Below are 22168 nucleotides of genomic sequence, written 5' to 3'. Positions count from 1 at the left end.
AGGCATTAGGACTCATCCTAAGTAGCTTTAGCTGTAGCAATCGTATGAAAGCACCAAAATGCGGCCTATTTTTTAAAGTTACAGGGTAGGCATCTGTTTGTCCATAGGTAGATACTTGTGGTTTAGAGGGTCCAAAAGCAGAAAGCTTAGCCAGACTCTGCAGATGACTTCGAAGTGTCCTTTCAAGTGTGGAGCAGGAAGTACTTTAAGTGATGATTACAATGCCCAACAGTGATCAGTCTAAGACAGCTGAATTGTCAGCTATTGCTTTGTTCTGTGTAATTTCTACAGAAAATTTAAAACGTGCAGCCTTGTCCTTAACTGGGTTTTACAAATCACAGCGCTTCCCTTCACTGACAGTGGACTGTGCATTAACAGCTTGTAGGCTTCTTAATGCTTGGCTGGAATTTAAAAAATACCTGGCCTCTATACACAAAAATCTACAGTGCAGAGTATTGCTGAACAGTGTAATACAGCAGCACATGAGATAAATTCAGCCTTGTAAATTTTGCCTCTGAGGTAATTTTATGTATTTACTCAGCTAGTCCTTGTTGTCATAGTATGGGAACCTCTTGCATCCCAGGAGTGATTTGTCATAGGTGGAAGCCAACATCCAGCTCATTGCTATCCTCATCATGGCCTGACCATGGGCTCAGTTCCACTGGGAACATCATGTATAAAGTTTGCCAAGCAAAGTGCTAAGTAACAATAAATATTTTTAGTGCTTCTATGCGTGAAACAGGTTTTGTTATTTTGATTTACATAGAGAAATAACTGAGCCATCACCAAGTTTACTAAATAACACAATATTTGACAGTGGGTTAAAATATTTGCTATCATATTTCTGTTTTAATAAACCAGTATGCTTGCATATCCTTTTAAAAAAAAAAAAAAACAAACACATATAAGTATCCATTGAGTAGTCTGGAAGTATCGTCTTCAGATTATGTCATGCCTGTAGCAAGTTGTACTATGAGGGTTTTCTAAATGTTTTTCTTTTTCACACTAAACAAATAAATCAAAAAGTGGAATTCTTTTCATTTAAAATAATGAAAAATGTGAACTTCCAGCAACCTGGCCTGTGAAAGATACACATGAATGCACATGCACAATAGCTCTCTCTGCTCATGTACTTGTTACAGAGAGCACTTTTAATACAAGTGAACTGTCTGAATTTTCATAGTTTCTGGGAGATTTTACTATACAGTCCTGGTGTCCTACATGTCTCTAGGCAGATGAGTTTTCATATCACAGCTCCACATAAGCATTGCCAAGATCTTCATTTTGGAAACATAGTTATCTCATTGGGATTTCCTGGCAATCTCTGAAGATGAATAAAAGCAGTTTCCACTGGCATTTTGAACGGCTACATAGGAGGTACTGGCCAAGTTAGGGCGTAACATGTCAGCTTTCCTTTGCAGCAATCTGAGCAGAGATACGAAGAGTGAATGTCATGCTGTCAGCACCCTGTCATTCTTCCATATGAGTCGAAAAGGAGGCAGAAAGAAGATTTATTTTCATTTTGGACTGTGGCTTTGAACCCTAGGCTTAATAGATGAAAAAATCATAGGTGACCCACTTTGTGTGTCCTGCAAAATAGTACTTTGTGGTGTTCAGTTGCTCCATGCCTCTTGGTTAGCATCACAATGAATTTTCTGAGGTATCAGTAAAATGTCAGCTTTCCTAATTTCGGGCGTTTGTATCTGTTTCCACCCATACCGACAGATGTGTTTAAACTGATTTGAAATATGAGTACAACTAAACTGTTCCCTTCACAGAGCTTGGTGATTGGGTTGATCTTTTTGGCTGTTTGGTTTGATCTTTTGGGCCATTTCTGTTTGTTTGACCTTCACATGGAATTCATTGAAAACATGATAGCCCTGACGACACTTTATGAGGAAAGTGTGTTAGCTTTTAGATCAAATGCTGTTCTTCAGCTTTTCTTCAACTTCTGCTGGTTGCAAGCTATCTTTTTTCCTAGGGTCTAATAACAGAGCATTGAAAAGGATATGAAATAATACTCATCCAGGTAAGTCAAAATCGTAATTCTCTAGGTCTCCAAGGGACAAAAGTCAAAATCATAATTCTCTGGGTCTCCAAGGGACAAAACTAAGTCAAAATATATCACTGACAAGAAGGCATGGTTAATATTGTCATGACCATGAATGCCTGAGCTATATTTCTGTGGGTTACCAGAAAAATAAGACCAAAGCAATCACTGGAGGAAAAAAAGAGTTAAAATATTTCAAGCTTCTGTTTTATCTCTACTGATACCTGTGTCCTTGCTTCACAGTAGGGCTGTTTTTTTCTGCAGAATAATGGCAAAGAGCAGCTTATCTTATCCGTGTAATTTAATTCTAAACTCTTCTGAATGAACAGATGGTTTACGTAGCTAAGTCTTGTTTAATGGGTATATTGCTAATGACATTAGGTCAGTTCCCAGCTAAACCTCTAATGCTAATCTTGAAAAAACAAACCCATCAGAGATACCCTGTCTTCCGTGGAAAGCTATGGATAGTGATAGATCTTTATGCAGTGCTAGCAGAACAACAGCTGCCAAAGAGCAGCAGAAAAATGCTTTGGACTAAGCTTTGTCTTTATGGCTTTGCAAACCAGGATTCACTTTGAATCCTTTGCAGCAACAGATAAAGCAGAGTAGAAGGTAGAAAGCTATCTGCAGACACCTTCAAAAAGCTGTGAAAGTGCCTTTCACCCACCTCCACACACAGTTCTTGCCATAGTAATTCTCATACGTTTCATAGGTTGTAAGGCACATTTTGAAAATGGCACAGCTACAGCTCAGAAACTGTTTTTTGCATTCCTCTCAAGAGAGATAAGATGTGTTAAATAGAAATAATACAGGTTCCCCTGGAATGGTATTACCAAGTACATGCTACCCACCAGCCAGCCCTCACCAAGCCTGTGTACAGCAACATCAGTGTGGAGTTCAGTGAAAGAGGATCAGGACAAATTCTGAAAAGCTTTTGCTGCAGATGCTGACATCCAAGTTCATAAGCAATAGGTGGACAGAGAATCCTGGTATTACAGTATGATGAGATATCAATGTGTTGGTAATTGTAAAACACACTTTTCTGAACAGATGCTTAAATAGCTTCATGGGCTACACGTTGCTTCAGCTTTATTCCAGAACAAGGTATGTTCCTCTGAGGATATTGAGGGACATCCTTATCCTGAGGAGTATTTCAGAGTAGTAGCAGCCTACCACTGAAAATGTAGCCTAGTAAAGTTACTCTGTTCAACCATCAGCTCCATGCAAAATGATAGAATCATAGAATGGTTTGGGTTGGAAAGGGCCTTAAAATCATCTAGTTCCAACCCCCCTGCAATGGGCAGGGACACATCACACTAGACCGTTGTTGCCCAAGGCTCTGTCCAGTCTGGCCTTGGACACTGCCAGGATGGACCATTCACTTCTCTGGGCAACCCATTCCAGTGCCTCACCACCCTCACAGTAAAAAACTTCCTCCTTATATCTAACCAGAACTTCCCCTGTTTAAGTTTGCACCCATCACCCCTTGTCCTACCACTACAGTCCCTAATGAAGAGTCCCTCTCCAGCATCTTTGTAGGCCCCCTTCAGATACTGGAAGGCTGCTGTGAGGTCTCCACGCAGCTTCTTGTCTCCAGGCTGAACAGCCCCAACTTTCTCAGCCTGTCTTCATATGGGAGGTGCTCCAGCCGCCTGATCATCCTCATGGCCCTCCTCTGGACTTGCTCCAACAGCTCCATGTCCTTCTTATGTTGAGGACACCAGAACTGCACACAGTGTTCCAAGTAGGGTTGAGTAAGAGCTTTTAAGAACATCTGCTTTAAAACAAATTGAAGCTGCTATAATTAGAGACACGTATATATCCAAAGTATCTACTTTATTTTGTGCCATTGTCTCTCTTGTGTTAAAATTCTTACAATTTTTTCTACAATTACTTCATTTATCAGTATTTCCTTCTTCACGGTGCCTTCTCTAACTCTTTTCTGTTCTATGTCTTTTGCTCCTTTAATAATACAACTGCTGGTATTACAAATACTTACTGGCTTACAATAAGAACTCTTAAAATCCCTTCTGCCCATGTGTATACACTGTGGTTTATGCAATAGAAATACTTACCCTGTTGTGGGAAATGCTGTATAACACAACTTGTGGCTTACCTTCTATAAATGAAAGCCACGTATACCAACCTTTTACCCAGCATTTGTGATACCTTCATTACATTGTTTAGCAGGGAACTGAGATTGGATTTTCCCCTTTATTTCTGTAGATTCTGTACAGATTAAAGGAGAAGATCCAGCTGTCACTGAGACCAGAGAAGGAAAAGAAGCAGGAGATCCACCTCTCACCCCTTCCCCTGCCAACATCTCAGTCTAAGACCACCAGCAGCATGGTCCAGCCTGAACAGGCTCCAAAGGTTGTCAATGTTGTAGTGGACCCTCAAGGCCAGTGTGTTCCTGAGCTCAAACCTCCCCTGTGTGCCAGTCCGTCTCCTTTCAGAATGAAACCTGTGGGGCTTCAGGAAAGGTAGGATGGTGCCTGGCACATTCATGATTCACTCTGCTTTGTTACACTCATGTTGCATGACTTCATATATGTCTCTTCTGTCAACGAATGGAAGACTGTGTCATGCAAACATCTGAGAAGTGGGATTTTGGTGTGTTAATGTCTATCTCATGGGTATTCTCTCCTTTCCTTTTTGTATGAATGTAGGTCCAGAAACTTTGGCTGAGATTAACTTCAGTACTGGAATTCTTTTTGCTAACTTGTTTCTTCCTCTTTCCAGCAATTACTCCAAAGAAATAGTTTTTCATTTTCCATTGGTTTTTGCCTGGTTTGATCCTGGAGGTCCTGGCAGAGGGCACAAGGGTTGATTGTGTTTTCTCAGTAAAAGATGTTCTCCCTGTCAGGGAGTCCCTAGCACATAAGAAACTTAGAAAGAAGAAATATTTACACCAAGTGGTGTAAATTTACACCAGTGTTTACACCAACTGGTGCATTTACCAATCTTATACATTGTTTCCATTATCACCTTTAGATAATTTTTCTTCTTAAATCCAGCTTTCCATGATGGTTGGGATACAGTCCAAGATCTGCAGCCTTTACAAAACAGGGAAAGAAGTGATCTGTGATGAAACCAACCCTTGTGTGCAGCTCCTCAGAAATACTTGGGCACCAAACCTTTTGCCTACCTTTCAAAAACTGGGCCAGTGCTCTTTTTATGAAACTAGTTATTCTTCCCACAGGAGAATGCACTGACATCTGTCTCTCCTCTGTTAGAAACCTATGTCATTTCTTGCCTGATGACTGCAGGCTGCTTTCATAAAGCATCAGTGCTCTGAATAACTAACATAGCATGCAGCCGCGCAACCGAACTCTTCCACAGACAATAAATTAAAGAGCAGAAACCATGCAGATATTATGGGAAATCAGAATGAAAAGGAGAGAAAGTGGAGCCTTGTCTGTGAGGACTCTCAGAGCTGAGCAGTAACCCTGATTCAGCTTGAACCATGGGATTTCACTGACAGAGGTTTTATCAGTGGCTTTAGGAGCTATAGCCAGAGCTAAGGGAGGGTGATAAAAAATGCTGAAAGGCAGAGCTGTCATAAAATCTGTTGTGATATCATTGCAGCTAAAAAAAAATGGAGGAATGGAAGAAGCAAGTAAATATGTTCTGATAATAGCTATCATTCCACAAGATCCTAAAAATAAAGCACATGAGCATGGGAACACATATCTAGTGTATAATACCTAGTACCTAACATAGCATATGTAATAGTTGAGAGGGATTAGGGTGAAAAAATTTGTAGAGGGACTTTGTACTTAAGGATAGGGGAAGAAATTTTTCCATTGCTCAAAAAAAAAAAACCAAAAACCACTATTGATTTAGGGTCTTAATTTCTACCACCACAGATAGTAACTCAGCATTTAATACTCCCAAACCAAATTTAATCTTTGGAAGGACAAAGTTCTGAGTCAGATGTGTGAAAATGGAGAGCTGAAATACAAAGAGGAAACTAAACCTGATGTTTGATGAGATAGATCAGGCACTTCAGCTTATTACTAAGGAAAAAGAAGGAACTGGGCACTTCAGTTTCTGCTGTAAAAGAACACTAATAGGCCATTGTGAATAAGTGAAAGCAATTGTGATGCCCATTTTCACTAGGAATAGCGTTGGCTGGTACAGAGGCAGGCAAACTGCTGATGGCCAACTGTACACGGGTATATACATCCATCAAAACGTTGCTGGGAGTTAGTCCAGGTTCTTGAAACGCTTCGTGCTTCGAGGCTCAGCGGACAGCGACACCTAGAGGCGACAGGAGGCACTGCAGCCTTCCCCCCAGAATCCTCCCGTTTTCCCCGCATTCAGGTGCCCTGCATTTCCGATTCTTTGGCTTGTAGCTTTTGGAGGAGGGAAGGTGGCCACGAAGTCAGGATTGTTTCTGGCACAGCGGCCTCAGGGGTGAGTTATTTTCTTGGCTGGTGTTAGGGGATGCATGCCTATGTGCAGCATGTGTCTGGGAAGGGATGAAGTGCTAGTGGCCAAGAGCGGACTGAGGTGTGGAGGTGAGAAGGCTGTTAGAACAAAGTGGCACTGACCCCTTTCTATTACAACTAATGATGGACGCTGGGCCAGGTGGGTGAAGTGCTGTTTTCAGAGCCTCCTGGCATCCTCTGGATCATTCAGTACAGAATGATTTAAAGTTGCTCTCTCCTGGTGTTTTCACAACTGCTCCTGCTTTGCAGCAGAGACCTTCTCCATCAGCAACCCACACAGTGCTGTTGCTGACCCAAGGAGTAGGAGAGCTAATGCTCTCCCGTGGGTGTCTTTGGCGATGAACTGTCACAATATCATAGCACCAATGCCTGAATTTAGGATGCAAATGATCCTGTTCTCTTCCGTTAACATATCCATGAATATTGCAGTGGAACTGAGATTTCATATCAGTATCCGGCTCTCAGAACCTTTCCATTTTCACTAGGAATAGCATTGGCTGGTACAGAGGCAGACAAACCATGTTTATTTTTCTACTTGGGCTTTTATAGGTTTATACGAATATTATATACTTTTTCCTGCAGCAGAGTAAAGCTTCCTTTTATTCTGTTGGTTGGCCCAAAATTCATTTTGATATGAATGGTCCCAGCCAAAATCAGAATCTGGTGGTGTGGGATGTGATAATTTAAATTTAATTCTGACATATCAAGCATTGACAATTCTTAGTACAAGCAGTGAGTTGTTAAAACACAAGCATGGTGGGGATATAAATATAAGTAAGCTATCACACCAGCACAGTATTCACTTGGTTTACAACTAGATTTACTTTTCATCCAGCCACTGCTGCTGTGAGTTTTAGTTCCAATATTATTTGTGACTAGGACAACTGTATTTCGACCAATTAATGCACAATGTAGTGTTTTGTTCAAATTAGTTGCTATCTAGCATGCAAGAATGCACGGATGAGAATGTGGAAAATAGCTTTTCTATGTGTGTTAAAAACCACAAATAGTGCTTTGGGAAGCCTTCTCAAGCATTTGTATTCCATCCTAGCCACAAAGACCTAAAATTGTGGCTATTACATCTAAATAATCAGTGGGAAAAATCACAGCACTGTGTTTTCCCAGTCTGTTATGTATTCATTGGAAAATTATTCTTTCTGAAATGGAGGGCTCCTCATGTTCACATATCAGGATGTTAGGGACATGCAGGACCTTCATTCAGACCAGGTAACGTTCTACATGTGCTTAGTGGGTTTGTTGTTGTTTTTTTTTCCTCTGCAAATAAATACAAAAGAGTTGAGACTGTAATAGAAAAAAAAATGGCAAAGAAATAGAGAAAAAACCTGGCAGATAACTGAAATAATAAACTACTACTTAAATAAAAGAATTCTGAAATGGTATGGAAGCAATGCAGGGACACAGGAAAACAGAAGATACTCTCTGAAAGAGAAGGCATCACTGAATGCTGGTATGAGCAAAACTGGAGGGGAGAGGGCAGCTCACTGAGGTCACTCAACATACACTGTGCAACCAGGTCTGAAACCTCTAGAGAAAATCAGTAGGCATCAGAATAGAGACTAGTGGGGGGAAATCATCTAAGTCAACATCAAGTGTAACTCCCTGCAAACATGACAAATAGGACTGAATCTTGGCTTGAACTCAGATTGTGAGAACTGTGCGTGGCAGAACAATACTATAAAAACCCTATGCCAAGGTTAATAGACTGTAACCAGTGAGATGTCTCTTTACCATCATGAAGATGCTTGTAAAGTGACAGCAGAATTCTTTTCTATACTCAGAGTTTAGCTCACTGTAAGTATAATGAAATAGTGCACAATATAAAGCTGGTAAATGCCCTTGTCCACTTCCTTATGAGAAAAGGAGATATTCTGATGGAAAAGAAAGGCAACATACTTTAAAATATTTTTTTTAAAAAGTGATTCAGATAACCCATAGGAGTCTGTGGAACTTACTGCCAAAAGATAAAGCTTGAATCAGGAATGTATGAGCAAGAGGTACGCACACATATAGTCACACAAACAATGAGAGCAGTTATTGTTCTTTGCCTCTGGCATCCTTCCTCAGAAACATCTTGTATTTGACACCTTCACAGAGAAAATCATGGACAGTTTGCGCTCCAAGTTTGGAGGTGAAAGAAAATTCCTACATTGATATTCATAATTATTCTCTTCTATTAGTTAATCTGCATAGACACACAAGTTGAACTATTGTTCTCACCACCTATATGTATTCTGTGCCTTGTCAATTGCCATCTGGATGAGAAATGCTGTGGATGACAAATGCTAACTGTAATACCTATTTTCCTGGTGTCAGAAAAGCAGTATCCATTAAAATGAATCATTGCCTTAACAGTACCATATAGCACATAAAATCTCATAAGAAATGTTGGGACCAAGGTAAAAAGCCTAATGTGTTTTTTACGTCATTAATATAATGGCAGCTGCATCTCAGGATATCACTGTTCAACCATATCAGATGAGAAAAATTTCCAACAGTTCTCTCTGGTTCTGGTCTGATTTTTAGATCACAGAGCACAGTCACTGCAAATACAATTATGGTCTTGCCGATCTGTTATCTTTATACAAAGCTGTCCATTGTGAGTAATCATTTCAAGTAATGTTCAGAGGGTAGCACCTTGCAGTTGGACTGCTGTAAACACGCCAGGTTTTGTAGTTTATGACACAAGCATGGGAACTTAATATATTTACAGGAAGAGGCCTTGAATTTCCTGGCTAAAATATACTAGCTCTGCATAGATTTGGGGGATAAATTTACCCTATTGTGTGGAGCTGAATATGCTTTCTGCATTCTTAGTTTAAATCCTGGGGATTGTTTTCAGGAAAATGTCAGTGTAATTGTTCAAAGCACAGCTCTGTGCCAACATGAAAGTACTGGCTGGAGAATCATTTTACGGTGATACCCTATCAGAAGGAATTTGCAAAGCACTAGGAACCAGTAGAGTGGGTTTGAGGTGGGAGGCAGGAATTTCTGTGCTCCGGTCCATCTCTGCCACTGAGTCATTACAGCACTTTAGCCATAGCACATGAACCTCCTCCAGTCATGCTCCTAGCCTCTGGATTGAGACTGACTGGCTGGCATGTCCATCTGAAGAAAGGTAGCAAAGATGAGAACCTTAACCTGAAGGACAATAAAAGTCCTATATGCTACTATTTGTCCACAGCATTTAAGAGTGAGAGAATACAGTGAAAAAAGCCCACTTTCTGAAGGACCTTAAAAATACATTTCCCTCATTTGGCAGACCTCTCAGCTATATTCTGTCGTGGTCTGTAAGAAGCACTAATAAATTCAATACTCTGAGGAACACTTACTGCACTGAGGCCAGTTAGCAGAGATTAGTTTGTGTCTACACTGCCAAGCTCCCTTTACCTCCAAAAGGCCAGGGGCTGGATGCAGACTGCTTGCTGGGAATGGTTTGTGCATGTGCTGGTTCCCAAACTGTGCCAGCGGATTGCTTTGGAACGCTCTTGTTGACAAAGGCTAAAAACAAGGCTTGATACGTAGCAGTGTTGGTTACAGAGCTGCAGTGCCAGGGATTGTTTCCTGGCCCTGTTTAACTTCTGTTTCTAGAGGTAGCTTGCACATGAAGAAGTGCACAGCTGGTGTAGCAGCTGACATGAGGGAAGCAGTCCTGATCATGAGCAGCTGCTTACAGGCTGTACCTTTTAGCAATGCCCCTTCCAGTGCAGGGTCTCCCTGCAGCCTGGCACTGTGCCTTCCCTCTTCCTCAGGCCACACTGTGGCTGCTGACACCTGCACTCTGGGTGACAGGATAAGGGCAAGGGCTGAAAACCTGGGCTGCCGAGGTGGGGGAAGCTGGTCTAAGTAACAGGGAAGATAACGTGGGATCCAGCTCTGAGGCCTCCAGCTCAGTGCCCTACAGGTCTGTTCTGGCATGTGGATTCATGACTAGAGAGAGTACTGCTTTACCTCCAAACTGCATTTGTGTACCACTTCTGTTAGTGCACGGTCACTCTTGAAAACTTTTTGCGAGTGCTGAACCTCTGAGTTGCACAAAGGTCTGTTCTGTCCGACCCATTACAGACGTCTTTGCTTATCTGCAGTGTAGGAAGAGGGCAGGAATGTGAATTGTCCCCTTTCTCTGGAGGGGAAGTGAACTCAGGCACCAGCCGAACAAAGACCCTTTAAAAACTGTATTTTAACTATTAGACTCCTGGCTGGTTGGGAATGTGTTTGGGTTGTGGTTAGAGCTCTTGGAAGCAGAATTCTGAGGGCGTTATGATCTAAATAAATAGTGCACGTAACCATGTACCATCACCCAAACTTACACCCACAGTCCATTTCCCTGTGTCTTTAGCACATCTTGCGAATTACTTCAGATTAGCGTGGGTAGACGGTACGTTTCCGCTCCTAGCTCACTCTCTGCTTTAAATTGTCCCACATCCCTTTTTAATTCTCTTGCGAAGAACTAAAGGCTTTTCAAAGCACGTGACATTCATTTCTGGGAGTGGATGTTTTAGGCAAATCACCCTTGTTCATAGAAATTCTTCTGGTGCAGCTCTGTAGTCCTCTCAGGTGCCAGAGAGTGCTCTGTGCAGCACACAGCCCATGGTTACCCTTGGTTTTGCCTTTACTGTCTTCTGAGGTTTAGTGAGGACTTTTATAATCATTTTGTTATATTTCCAGGTCTCTTATCTGGCGTTTATTCTTGTTACTTCAGTTGCTACTGGTTTTAGCTTGTACACAGGAAACTGCAGTGCCAATCAGTGTCGTTCCCAAGGTGACAGGAAACCCTATTTGGTCGGATGTTGATTGTGCTTGTCTTTACTGCTCCACCCATCACATTTTCTTCCTTTTTGGCTTAAGTTAAGACAAATTAATCAGTGGCCGCCATCTGGTAGACAGTTTTGGTGGTTTTGCAGTGATTCGTCCAGCCGATCTTTTGAAAAGTCACACACGGCACAAGAAACCGAGGGGAAATATCTATGTTAATATTTAAATGCTTCTTGAGAGCTAGAATCACAGAGGCCATTGTTGCCCTGGGCACATGAGTAATTTTTGTTGTGTGAGTCTGGTCCAGCAGCAAGTTTGGGTTTTTAAGTGCTGTTTGGTCAGTTTTAAACTCTGAGGCAGCTTTCCTGTGACTGATTTCCTCGGCTTCACTCTGCCTCTTCTTCATTTCTGTGGTTGACCATCCCAGGCATGGTTTCTGTGACTGCTTCACCAGCTGTCCTAATCTGCAGGCAGAGTGGGACATCTGGGAAAGTGAGGATATGTGCATTAGCTGGACTTGAATGCCCAGAGTATCTCGGCTCAGCTTGTAGCAAGATGTGTGTACCTGTGACATTTACAACTAAATATATCACCTTTTCACTTGAGCGGGTCGGAAATGCCATGCTAAGGGACAAAGAGCGGGAGAGAAAAGCACGAGTTTCTTCATGAGATTGGGTTGTAAGCAGGATGCCGTACGTTGCATCTCCTGAGCTCCTGACTAGAACCCACAGGTACTGGTTTCAGCCAAACAACCAACCAATGTAGAATGGAACATCCATATCAGATATACAGAATTTTGATTTATTTTATTTTTTTTTATTTGATACAGAATTTACAAAGAAAGTTGATTTTTCAGGTTTGGGGTCTTCATAGAAAAATCTCCTTGTTTGTCACTAATGTCTGAAAAGGCTAATGCTTCTAATTAAAACAAAAATACTCACCTTTCTTACTGTTTTGGAATGCAATTCGCACTCATCATGCCATTCCTTCTGGCCAGCTTTTCTGCAGGGCAGTCTAAAGCTGAATTTAGCTCCTTTCCCCTTAATTTAAAATGTTAGGAAGAGACACAGAACATAGTTAAAGAAATAGAAGAAAAACTTCAAAGTGCCTCCAAAACTGCAATGTAAGATATCCAAGTATATCTTTGAATTGTACTGGACAGTACTTACAGCTAGCTTATATTGTAGCCACCAGTTAATATTCCAGCCCATGAATCTCTTATTTGAGTGCAATCATAATTCATTTTATTTCTGTGCATTGTCATTTGACTAATTATACTGCTGCTTCATGGAGAAATCCAGTTCTGGAAATCCAGTGGAGATCTCTCACGCAGTCAGAGCTAGCATGTACAGAAAGCTTAATATTGTTAGCCAGCAGAAATGCCCATTGTTTGCAAATGCACCTTTGCTCTGAGAATACTGCCTGTAAATGTATGGGTCAGACTATTTCTCGGCTCTTGTGGCAAATTCTCTTTAGCATTTCTACTAATCTAGTACTGGAGAGCCTCAGTCACAGATCAGATCCTTCTGTGCAAGGCTCTGTATACACACAAAGATGAAATGATCCTCTATCCAAAAAACTTAAAATCTAAACATCAAAGAAGGTAGTAGACGCATACAGACAGTCAGGCAAGCCTTAGGAAATGGAGAAGCAATAGCACCGTGGCAGAGATGAGGATGCCCAGAGTATTCCGTGAGAATGGCTCAGCCCATGAAATACTGCCCAGAGGCAGTAGCTGTTTTCATATGACACTGACATTTCAGACAGGTTCTTGCTAGAGTTGTTTGTCTGCTTTGATACCATTACATCCAAGCTGATACATTAGTTTGGTTTGACTTTGAACCTTAGCTGAGTATGGCTGCAATGTTTCAGGAACAGTTTCTACGACTTTCATACCCAGGCAAGTGAGACATTAACTGGTTAAGTGGCTGATCCAAGATGATGTTGCAAATCAGAGCCCTATCTTCATAAATATCTGACCCTTGAAATCTTCACTCTATTCTCTAACCAGGGAGTCTGTAAGAGGCTACAACAGTGATATTTCTTTCCGGGACAGGGACTTCCCTTATGTTCCCTATCAAAGAATACACTTTTGATGCTTAACAAATAGAATGTATTGTTGTTATTAATTTATGGTAGCTATAATTATCCCTGTTATGTTAGTATTGTGATTTGATAACAGGAGCAAAACAGAACACAGCCGCTTCAAATGACCGCTCAAATATGCGATAGGCATCAGAAGGGGAAGTACTGTATATAATTCCCACACAGAAAAATGTCGTTAAGTACAATGTTTCTCTAGGGAGCACTGTCCCAATGCTTCAGGATGACCAATAGCAGCTCCCTGGAAAGCGATCCTGCCAGCAAGAGATGGGGCTGATGCTGGCCAGAAGGCAGCTAAGCCTGCCCCTCTGCCAGGGCTGGTGCTTCCGCTTCCCACCATCCCCCTGGCAGCCACATCTCCTGTCTTTGGCATGTCTCAAGTCCTTCCTGAGTTGTAGCAAATTCCACCGGAGGACTGCTGTGTAGTCCAGAGGCTTTCAGCTCCTTTCCCTTGGATTTGATAGTGGATGTAGCAGCATAGCCATACAACAAATGAAGGAAAACAGTCAGAACAGCAGGAAAGTACACAACAGCTAATAAATCCAGTTTGCATGATCTTGTTTCACTTTAGACTCTATTTAGCTCGTTTTGTCTCAGTGGATTTATAGAGGTATCTGGGAAGAGAATTTGGCCCACAAAGCACAATACTGAATAGGTTCATGAAAGAAGGCGGCATTGTGAAAAGCAGAAAGCTGGTATTGTAATTAATCCCAAAGGTAATCCTCTGGCTACAGAGAATGCATTTGCTATTTACTGATAAGATTAGGATAAAATAAATGTTTTCTGCTTCATCACAAGGATTTTCCCAAGTGTAGATGGCCTTAATACTCCTCTTGTCCCCATGTTTACTGTTTACTATTGCCTGGCTCCCAACTATGGTGCTCTTTGTCCTGGGACAGTGCAGAGGTCATAAGGTGAGCTAAGAAAGCTGTCTGAAGGAAAAATCACAGAAGAGAAGACACCAGACACAAAGATGTGGAAGCAACCTTTGGTTCAGAACGTTCCTGAACTACAGATTGCCAGAAGCTGGAGGGCATCCTAAAACTAAGTAACAGTGTTAATTAAGTAATCACTAATTCCTGCTCACTTTGTTCTTACGTGCTTTCCCTAAAACTCCTCTTGCTGGCCATTGTTGAAAACAGGATACTGGTCAACCTTTGGTTCTTACATAGTACACCAAATTTACATTCATATTTCTACATCACTCCCTTCTATGTATGTTAATCTAACCCGTGTTACATCGTTACCTGTATGGAGCCCTGTGTGTTGAGAGCATTTGAACTGAGATAGATGGAGCGGAGTTTGGTCGGGGTGGGAGACCGGTCTGTCTTTCAGATATGACTTCTCCTTTCTCTTTATTTCATAATGCAATGTGCATTTAGAGGAACACCGCTTTTATCAGGAGTCCACACATTTCCCTCCTCTATTCACATTCATAGAAGTGAGTTTAAATCAAGCAATGTAATGCCGTGAATCCTTTGCTAATAGAGAGCTATGAATCTAAAGCAATTATAATTGTTTCACTCTGAAATTTCCAGTCTGTGCTGACTCATTGGTGGGTGTGTGTGAGGAAGACTTAATCCAGAAAGACTTTGCTCTGGCCCATGCCTTCATCTCTGGGCATAGGTATTTCCCTTCTCTAGAGCCCAGCCTATGCACTCCCCTATAAAATATGTCTCATTAAGGCAGGCAGTGGCCAGGGCCATGGCCTTCAAGGGATCTGCTGAGCTCTATAGAAAGGACCTCCAGGTCACTTACCTGTCTGTTCCTTATCAGCCACATCAGCTGCTTAGCCCTAAATGGGATTGTACAGCTTGGCAATACCTATTTTAAAGGTCTATCTGTTCTCTGAAGTGCAAGATAAAGTACACCTCGATATGCAGACATTTACAGCTGTCTTTTAAAAGCATTCAAGCAGTGCACATGTCAAATTGCAAGCCTAAGCAGATTTCCTAAACTTTATTTTCAAAGGGAATCCAGGCACTTTGCACGTTAATATACATGTTCGAGCAAGCCTTCCCATAGAAAGCAAGGCTGGAAAGCCATACTACTAAAGTGAATCAAGGAAAAAAAGGCTGGGAAGAGAGAAATGTTTATATACCCAACTTAGGTGTCAGCTCTGGAAACTTCAGAAGCAGCTAAATCGCAGACCTAAGTGCATTCATATGGTTCCTGCCTCTAAGAGCCTAAATCCCATCAACTCGTAGCACATAAGTCAGTCTGGAAATGGGACTGTGCCTTCCAAAGTGCATGAGCCAATGGTATTTTTGGTCAGTACAGACAGCCTTGGATGCTTTGTCCACTGTGTGACTGAGTGGAGCAGTTTTGCCGGCTCCCTTTAGAAATGTCCATAGATGGCGCAGCTCCGTTGAGCAATGGTGTGGGTCTGGCTTCTTCAGGAACTGCTGCTGTTCAGTAATTTCTTCAAAGTGCACTAACAATTCATTTGTCTGCTTAGCAATCTTCTGTGTGACACTTGCAGTAGTTTAAAGATAATGAAGACCAAGTCAAATAAACAAGGAATGTGCTTTTTTATTATCTTAAGGTTGACAGGGTGTAGTAAACGCCACTTTTCCCAGATGTTCCTTCCTGTCTTTTCCAAATGGCAAACTCACCAGGAAAGAACTCATTGCACTGATTAGTCTTCAAGTCACAATAAAAAATAATTTTCTCTTACTGATACTGTCTGAAAATGCTGCCCATTTACATCAAGAATACCCCTACCCATGTTTTTTTTCAGGTCAGCTGGTTTTGAGTATTCAAGCCTCAAAAGAGTATTGAAGGACATTAATGTGTGAATAGATTATATAGTTGTTTGGATTTAAGGGTTGTAGATTATATTCCTTAAATGAGCAGCAGGTGCAGGATGGAGGTAGAGTTTGTGTTTAGGAGATTAATTAGTATGTAATAAATGAAGCTAAATGGATTTATTGATAAAGCTTCTGTTATGAAAAGAAAAAATAACCACAAAATTATTTTTTTCTTTTAGACAAAAGCTTCTAGCCTAAGCAGAAAAAAATCTAAGATCAGTCCATTATTTGTTTACCACAGGGCTGACCAACTAAATAGCAAAAAATCTCAGTTAAGCAGTCTTAAAGAAACACTTCCTCGAAGCTGTTGCTGTAGTGTTGCACCTCTCTGTTCTCATTTATTAGGTTGTTTCTCTTAGGCTACAGATCTCTCAGTGTTGCAGGCAAGCACCCTCTGGAGATGCTGTAGTGCTCAGCAAAGAAGTGAGCCTTGTGTGTGCTGGGAAAAGTAACCAGGCTTTGCACCTGGGCATGAGATCTAAATGGGAAATGGTGGTGCCTGGCTCCAGCTCCTCCAAGGCATCATGGAGGTACTTATGAACTGAAATTGTAGAAGGGCAACTCATGCAAATATGACAAAAAATATTTTGCAACTGGATTTTTTAAAAAAATTTCAAGCAAAAGATACAGCAGACAGAATACGTAGGGTTTTAAACAGTTCCTGTTGGCTTAACTTAAATAAATGCATTATCTGAGCTCATTAACGTATGCATTTGTTTAATCTGTGCAGCCCTAGCAGCTAATTACTATTCCTCTCCATTCTCTTTTCCCTTTCCCCACTAATCTATTAATCCCTTTTGTTTATATTTGTTGTAGCTTGGTTTAAATTAGCGTGTGCATTAACTGGAGAGAGAACAGGTCATCCAGTATGTTCATGCAGTGAGGCCCCCAGTATGAAATACAGCAATGCTGCAATGCAAGTAGATAATACTGGCAATAAATAAGACTGCATTCAACTAAAGCTCTACCATTTAAAGCAAATTACCCATAAATTAGTAAACATTCATTCAGCTCTTTGAAAAAAAGCAGCTCAAATAAATACAACAAATTAGCATCTTCATTTGTTTTTACTTCTGAATATTTAACTCAGTTTTCACGCATGCAAAAACACACATAAGTGAATATGAATCTGAAATAGAGCTTTATGTTACAGTTCAAATTTTATTGAAGAGAGAAGTTTGCGTGACAAAATGAAATTTGATTGTAGAAATAATCTACAGGAAAAGATGGGAGGTTGTATAAGCTTTGCATTTTTGAACAGTCAGTTCCCGTAGCTGAGCGGCATAGCCTTATCGAGGGCAGAATGGGAGTGAATTGGCAGTACATTAGAAAGCATGATTAAAAGAGGGAAAGTCGAAACTACTCTCATGTCAGCTGTTTTCCTCTACAGGATATTGAGCCATTCCTGTCCTAACCAGATACTGATTGCTTAAAATTTCGTCCAGAAGTACTTGTCAAAACCGTTTCCTCAGTTCATTTTTACATGCTGAGCTCTGAGTAGATCCTGAGCATTGTTTGCAATTTAGTGCTAGAGGTATTGGCCTGCTCTTGCTCGTGGCTGTGGGAACAAGACCAGACCCTCTTGAGAGAACATGAAGGGCCTCCACTTTCCAGAAAACCTGTTTAAACTTTACAGCTGAGGCTGCTGGTCAGTTTCTAGGGACTCAGAGAGGGCTGGAGGATGCTACTGCGTGCTGCCAGGTTTCTTGTATCTAGGAAGCTGCAGAGCATTGGAAGTCTTGTCTCAAAGCAGCCATGTATCCCTCTTCTCATTTCAATAGACACACAGCTTGCTGTCATCACTTCCAGACCCCTTCCTTGGAGTGAGAGGCAGGAAGCATCAGGTTTTCAAGTGACAGCTAGGTGGGAAACAATAATAATGCAACACCGGAATACTATGAGGAAAGCTACGTGATAGAGCAAATGAGAGCAGACATGGCAGAGGTTCTTTCCAAGAAGATGCATAGGATCAGTGTACTTCATCCTATGCCTCCCTTGTAGTCCCAAGCTTCCATCTATGACTTGCTGGTGATAGGTATTAGTTTCAGTGCTGCATCCAGATTATTCCCTCTGCACCGTAACTGAGGTCTTCTAGTTGGTGAAAGTAGGCTGCCCATTCAAATGACTAGAGGATTTGCCTCAAATGCAGATGACTGTGAGGCAGAGTAGAAATAATATAAATGTCAACATTACTACTGTTTTAATTACTAAGCATTCTTGTGGAAACATCAGGCTAGTATCTACCTATTTGTCCAGGATCTTCCCTCTGGAGAGGAAAAATTAGAGCTAGAGTAAGGTTAATTTGTGGGAGGAATAAGACTTCGGAAATGAGGCCAGGACCCTATAGAAGAAGAAAGTCCACTGTTTCTAGGCATGATAGGAGGTCAGTAGGTAACTTCTTGTGTTTTAAGTAGCACTGGTATGTCAGGGGATAGGAAGGGGAGGGGAGGAAATCAAGTTTTGACCACTTGCACACCAAAGTGCTGAAGGTAAAACTCTGGTTCTGCAGTTGTCATTTTCAAGCATAGTAAAGTTGTTGCAAAATGACCAGACATGAGCTGAGTGGAATAGGTCCTTTAAGGTACCGAGCTGTATCAATTTACATTGGCCATAATGCATATTATCCTTTAATGAAAAGTAAATCAGTCATTTTAAATTCATAGTTACAGATTTTCTATCAAAATCAGTTTGTATTCCTCTCCTGTTGTTTGGGTGGGTTTTTTTTAAGTAAATGACTGACATAAATAATACTGAATCTTGAAATCAGTTGAGAAGTAATTTCCTTTAGAGAAGACCACCCATGACAATTGATTGCAAAATGACTTAAGGTAACTTGTGAAATTACCCCACCACAGCTTTACATATCACATTTTCTTCATCTACGTGACCATGTTTTCTCTTAACTATTTTGCTAAAAGCAGTGGGAATGCTGAGACCTCTATTTTTTTCCATTGCTCTTCTTTCACAAATTTATATTTTTTTCCTTTGAATTACTCTACTGAAACATAAAACTAGATAAGGAGGTGAAGTCTGGCACCTGCTTAAGGTAGAGTAGTAAGTCGTGGAAACCATATGATTAATTGTGTTTTCCCAGTGCAACTGCAGCACTGCAAAACCCACCTGAATTCAGTGCATTTACTGATGAGATGGACCAGCAAGGGAAGAGAATCAGGACCCATGTCTAGAGCCAGTCTGTGAGCTCTAGAGAAATGAATGCACAGGGAAGCCATGGTGTTTGCCTGTCATCCCTGCAGGGAGAGTAGCCCTGCGGAGCATCCTCTGGTACAAGTGGGGTCTGAGGACCCAAAGCAAGGTCCCTCCCCAGCAGCCGCAGCCAGCACTGCTCTTCCCACTAATTAATGGCTTCCTTCCACCTCCACGGCTGACATAGCTCCCGCCTCAGCTGCGCAGAACCTCGGCACTGGGACAGAGGAGCAAGGGCGCAGAAGGAAGCGCCTCCCACGTCTGCAATGCCGGGGTCGGAGGGCAATGGCTCTTGGAGGGCAGCAGCCGTTACCACCACTTCCAAAGCCACTAGAGAGAATGAGAAGCTGAGGACCGGGAATCTGGGCACTGCATTTTTCAGGAGCGCTGAATAAACACGGGAATGTGTATTTAAAGAAATTACCCAGCTTAAATAAACAACTGAGAAAACGTGAGGGGTAATTGGGTTTTCATAATCACCAGCTAGGGCTTAATTTTAGGGTCAGGGAAGAGCTGGAAATGACCTCAGTAATGATTAATAGGCTTTAGTAACCTGGTGGCACTCCAAGGTGGACAGGTGGAGCTTCCTTTTGAGAGTTTTCAAACAAACATTGCATTAATTTTTTTTTTTTTTTTTTAATCATGGCCTGTTATAAAATCTGATTCTATAAATGTGTTATTAAAAATACTCCAGTGGATTCTGATCAGTGGACCTGTTCCTATTACCCAATTGGAAAGAGGGCTGTGAACGTGTAGTAAGACCCCCCTCTGGGATACTAGACAATACACAGACACAAGTGGTTTCCTGATTGCACTTATTCACGTACCCAGTGATGAGGTGGCTGTCCCAGCTGGTGAAACTTCGGAAGAGTTAGTCTCATGCTGATTTTAATGTAATGTTGTCATGAATGTTTACGGTTCCTCTGATTCCTCACATGATGCTCTTCCCCATCAAGACACAACCTCAAGTGGCTGCTGGGGGAGGTGTATCATCACAAAATCTTCTCTAATTTTGCCCAGATTATTAACACAGGGAGCATAAAGAATATAAAGTTATTTAGACAGTCAAAAAGTGTTGTAAGTATTCATAAATAATGGAAAACCCATGTGAATGGCTCCTTCACTCTCATTTAAAATGGGAAGATACCCGTATGTAGTCAGGAGATACGTATATGTGTGTGTATAAATGTATATAGATGTCAAAGGAAAATGAGTTGTCTGATTTGAAATGCCACTGGTCTGTTTGTGATATCTTTATTCAAAACCTACTGAAGGGACAGTTACCAAAACTGGGCTTTGTTTTAGGTAGTACCTCCTTGATGCTCTGTGGCCAGCCTTGTGCAGTTCCTACAGTAAGGTGGGAAAAGGTGGGCTCACTTCCTAAGCTCTTTCCATGCAGGTAGTAAAAGAGAAGAGAATTCTTGCTTTCTACTCTTTTCTACAGAAAGTGAAGAATTTAACTGTTGCAGGAACATAGAGAATCAAAGGAGTCCAGAACAGGACCTGAGACTAAATGCATCTATTATGACTTTAAAGTGCACGATGGGTTCAAGCCCTCCCTCATCTTTCAAAATAAGACAATACCTCCTGTTTTCAGCCCTATTTCTCAGCATGGTTTTAAGTGCAATAGTCTGTATGATTAATATTGGCAATAGTTGTATTGCTAGTGTAAACATTATTAAAATACTTTTATTATCTGAAGCATACTTCAAAAGTGTTCTTTGAGATGCCTGTTTTTATGGAAGAGTTACCTTTAGAGCTATTATCTATTGTATATCCTCTTACGGACTTCCTAAAAAACCTGCTATCTTTTATTTTCTGCCCGTATCCAGTTTCTATTCAGTGTGTAGTTTTTAATGTGTTAAATGTGCAGCTAAAAACTATTTCTTCTCTCCAGACTAAGTTATTTGATTCTCAACACCGGTATTCATCAGTAATTCCCATAAATGGTAAAAGCTGTAAACTCAAAGTTATAATTAGATCAGGTATATTTTTTGTTGTTGTTGTAAAGGAAGCAGCCTTTTTGCCAAGACTGTCAGTTATAACAATGTAAAAGCCAAAGAAAATATTAACATTTTCACTGTACTTTGTTACTGAACAATGCAAATACTTTTCCTCTATATTAGGAAATCTCAGTAAGTTCTCCCAGAAGTATGTTTGGGTCTAAATCACTACCCATTTCTCAGCCTAAACAGTTTTGGAGGGATTCGCTACACACCTGTGGATTTCTGGATTGTTGTCAAAACACTGGGTTTGCTATATACGCCCTCAGAGACACCTGTTTGAGGGACTTTTTCCTTGGAATAAACCGCTAGTGATGGTCAGAAGAGGTGCTTTCTCAGGAAGGGTTTTGTGAGAAAGCGGTCTAACAGAAAGTTTTCCTTGAGAAGAGGCATGGAGCTGGGGGACTGGCTTCCCCCAACATGGAGCTGGGCGACAGGCTTCCTGCACAGGCAGGGACAGTCCACAGTGAGCTGGAATGGGAATGTGAGCCAGCACCTTCCATAGGCTCCAGCAGAGTGAGGCCACCACAGCTGGCTCGTGGCATGCCCACCTCCCAGGTTGTCACAGCTCTGGATTTGGGTACAAGTACTGGCACTGCCGACTGGGGCTTCAGTATGATGCAGGGTTTGTAACGAGCCACAGAGCATTACGGTAGCTTATGCATGTATCAGTTACTAGTCATCTCTGCTCAGGATGCTACTTCATTTCTGCCTACCTCCTAGCAAAGTTAGTGGAACTGTACCCCTCCTACTTCCCTCTACCAACAGCAA

At 41.4% G+C, this 22168-nt stretch overlaps 1 protein-coding gene across 1 annotated transcript in view; it reads left to right on the top strand.

The window, feature by feature from the left end:
• Window positions 1-22168, top strand: part of PTPRR (protein tyrosine phosphatase, receptor type, R) — a gene marked incomplete at both ends in the record, with an annotated part of 59562 nt that overhangs the window by 13235 nt on the left and 24159 nt on the right. Inside the window, one exon of the mRNA XM_010009898.1 lies at window positions 4277-4533. Coding sequence (XP_010008200.1) covers window positions 4277-4533 — 257 coding nt within the window. The remainder of the gene's footprint in view (window positions 1-4276; window positions 4534-22168) is intronic.

The sequence above is a fragment of the Nestor notabilis genome, unplaced genomic scaffold (assembly GCF_000696875.1).
Source record: "Nestor notabilis isolate BGI_N333 unplaced genomic scaffold, ASM69687v1 scaffold11982, whole genome shotgun sequence".
NCBI lineage: Eukaryota > Metazoa > Chordata > Aves > Psittaciformes > Psittacidae > Nestor > Nestor notabilis.
This window is presented reverse-complemented; position numbering and strand designations above follow the sequence as displayed.